General features: G+C 34.0%; 1 protein-coding gene across 1 annotated transcript; it reads left to right on the top strand.

Annotated features, from left to right (window-relative positions):
• The first annotated feature begins 503 nt into the window (after positions 1 to 503).
• On the top strand, positions 504 to 1,994 carry LOC131048379 (scarecrow-like protein 18). The gene has a single exon (XM_057982323.1). The coding sequence runs from the start codon at positions 504 to 506 to the stop codon at positions 1,992 to 1,994; it is 1,491 nt and encodes a 496-aa protein (XP_057838306.1).
• The last annotated feature ends 1,382 nt before the right edge of the window (positions 1,995 to 3,376 follow it).

Below are 3,376 nucleotides of genomic sequence, written 5' to 3'. Positions count from 1 at the left end.
AAAGACGAAATTGGTTTCATCTGGCTCTAACGTTCAGCCACATATGCTTCATATATTCGAGCGGCTGATTGATACCTCTTCTACACAAAATTCCTCACCCATTTAAATTATATTTTCTTTTGTTTTCAGCAGGCAAGCCTCTAGTGACCCTGTCATGTTCTAAGCCGAAAATGGCATCTTCAAAGGATGACAATAACGATACTTAATTAATAATATCTTTTTGTAAATCTCTGTATTCATTTGTTAAAGCTGGATTGAATTAATATAGTGGGTGCACACTGGAAGGGGAGGTAAAAGGTTGGTGTTTTCATGGAGTGGTATGCTGCATGATCTTTTTGAAAGTTTGGTGTTTGACATGGGTGTTTTGTAGATTCTTGAAAAGGTAAAAGTTTTGTGTTTTCAAGTATGATGAGTTTTCTTGGGCCTTGGTTCAAAGGAGGAAGAAAGGTGGTGGTGTAAGTTCTTGAACCAGAGAAAGTGGGTTGTGAGTGAATCTTGATAAAATGGCCATTATCTCAGATGATTATGATTTGATTGAGTTCTTTGGCGTTCAAGGAGAGGCCATGATAAGGCCTCAAGGTGCCATGCTTAATAAAATGCAATCATCATCTGAAGGAAAAGAGGGTAGAGAAAGAAAAAGATTTAAATTTGTGGACAAATATCATCTCCAAGGGAGTTGTTTTATAAGTGAGGAAGTCTCCAATTCTCTTCTGTCAAGAGAGAAAACTTCTAGAGCTATTCACTACCAAGAGGAGCAAAATCAGAATGTTTTGAAGAAGAGGGATGAAATCATTGATGGGAAAAAAGCAGAAGGATCGCCAGGGCTGCAGCTTGTGTGTTTGCTCCTCAACTGTGCATCTGCCATTGCAGAGAAAAACAAAAGCTTGGCAATGAATCTGCTCAACAAGCTTTGGTCTAGAGTCAGCATAAGTGGGAATTCAATAGAAAGGGTGGCAGCCTACTTCACAGAAGCCTTGTCAGCCAAGTTTAAGCAAATCAACCCATCTTTCTTCTACAACAAATTGCTCATTGCAGAGCAGCCAGATGAGAAAATGAAAGAGCCTGAGATGCAGTTTGATGCCTTGGTAGCCTTTTACAGAGTGTCTCCTTTCTATCAATTTGCTCACCTCACTGCCAATCAAGCCATAATTGAAGCTTTTGAAGGGCACAGCCATTTGCACATAATAGACTTTGATATCTCCCATGGTATTCAGTGGTCTTCTCTGATTCAGTCCTTGTCTGAAAGGGAAGATGGTCCAGCCCTTTGTATAACTGGATTTGGAAGAGACCTAAATGTATTGAATGCTACTGGAACCCATCTGAGTAGCTTTGCAAAAAGCCATGGATTGACATCATTTGAGTTTCACCCATTTGTTGAAGGCTCTAAGGAAATCACAGCTGAAAATCTCCAAATCAAACAAGAAGAAATTGTTGCAGTAAACTTGGTGTTGTATTTGAATAGGCTGCCAAATTCTCAGAGTTCTGTATATAGTAGGTTAAGATGCATCCAGTCTCTGAAACCTGCAATAGTTGCAGTTGTAGAACATGAAGCAAACCACACTCCAACCACATTCTTGACAAGATTTATGGAGTCCCTGCATTACTATGCAGCACTGTTTGATTCCTTGGATGTTTGTCTGCCGTTAAAGAGTGCAGAAAGGTTGAGAATAGAAAAGTTTCACTTTGGGGAGAAGATTAAGATGAGCATCAGAGAATTTGATGGTGGTGTTGATGATATGATGAAAAGTGTGAGAGAAACCCATGACAAGTGGGAGACATGGAAGACGAGAATGGAAAGAGGAGGATTTCTGCAGACTGGTTTGAGTAGTCGTTGTGTAAGTCAGGCAAAGCTGCTTTTGCAGGCAAAACAGCAATGCAACTCATTTGAAGGAGGGGGATTTAGGGTTCATCAGAGAGATCTTGGCAAAAGCTTGTCTTTGGCTTGGCAAGATCGTCAATTAATTTTAGCCTCTGCATGGCGTTGTAAAACATAAAACTTCAATAATATTTTGGGTTTCTCTTCTTGTTTTACAAGATCTATAATAATTTTTTAATTTTGTTTTAGAGGATCTATGATATTTTTTTGAACTTTCAGTTTAATGGGATTCATCGAAGTTTTAACTTCTATTATTTGTCAAAGCTTTATTTTTATCTCCAGAAGATATGATAATCCCGAGGAATTGTTTCATCATACTTGCCGTCGTTCTGAAATATGACAGAGGGTGGCCTTGGAAAGTTCCACCACAAGTAGTAAATTGTCTTCACCTGGTTTGAGAACGAGACAGGAAAATCCTCAAACCTAAAACAAATGATCTTTTAAAACTTACACCGAAGAAATATTCAGATTCAACAGAGAGCCTCAAAGCTTTTTGCGATACATGAGAACTAGTGCAGACTAAGAAGGAAAATCTTCATCTTAATATTGGAGGTATTGATCTCACTTGGTCCCGGCTGGTCTACGTTGGAGTTTTACGTAGTTTAGATTGTAGGTTCAATTTTTGATTTGTTCATGGTGTGAATGAAAATATTATATAAGAATTTGTCTTATAGAAAATTAAGTTCTAAATTATTGAATTATATTATCTATCGTTCTGAATTATTTTATCAACATTTTGGATATGATCAGATAATAGAAAATTAAGAAAAACATAATCGTGAAGTGTGATCCTGATGATAAATCAAAAATATGATCTGAAACATTGATTTAAAAAATTCACACAAAATCTAATCCAAAAACAGTATCATTTCAACTTATAAATTATAAATCTGATATTAATGATTGTTTTTCATATTGTTCTTTAAAATTCTGAAGAATGTAAACTGTAATCTGTTTCTCAATGTTTGATCAGTAAAATATGAGTATAGTCTGCTATTATTGATCAATGCTTTAGCATGACATTTTTATTTATAATATAAATATATTAAAAATTAAAATGAAAGTTTAGCAATTGAATTAATTAAACATTTTATTGTTTAACCAATAAATTTGAATATTCATATTGAAAGAATAAATATTATATATATATATAATTGTTTAGAGGAATGAAATTACACTAATCTACATAGCCTAACAAATATTATTGTTGGCTATGACAAAAAATAATAAGAAATAATATAGATATGTTAATTTCACTTTACATATAAATATTTTAAAAAAAATTAAAGGTTAGCAATTGAATTAATTAACGAATTTAAATTTTTTAGCTAACACTTTTGAATATTCACCTTGAAAGAGTAAGCATTGACATTCAAGAAAAAAAATTGATTGTTTAGCAAGATTGAAATTACTTTAATTTACACAATGTGTTGAATATTATCACTTGATATAGACAACAAATAATAAGAAATGATATGGATATACTAATTTCATCATTAC

This window comes from Cryptomeria japonica, chromosome 8, assembly GCF_030272615.1.
Source record: "Cryptomeria japonica chromosome 8, Sugi_1.0, whole genome shotgun sequence".
NCBI lineage: Eukaryota > Viridiplantae > Streptophyta > Pinopsida > Cupressales > Cupressaceae > Cryptomeria > Cryptomeria japonica.
Note: the sequence above shows the minus strand (reverse complement) of the source record. Positions and strands in the feature narration are given on the sequence as shown.

What these genes read in the sequence shown, in the direction of transcription:
- LOC131048379 (XM_057982323.1), top strand. Translation starts at nt 504, where the DNA reads ATGGCCATTATCTCAGATGATTATGATTTGATTGAGTTCTTTGGCGTT.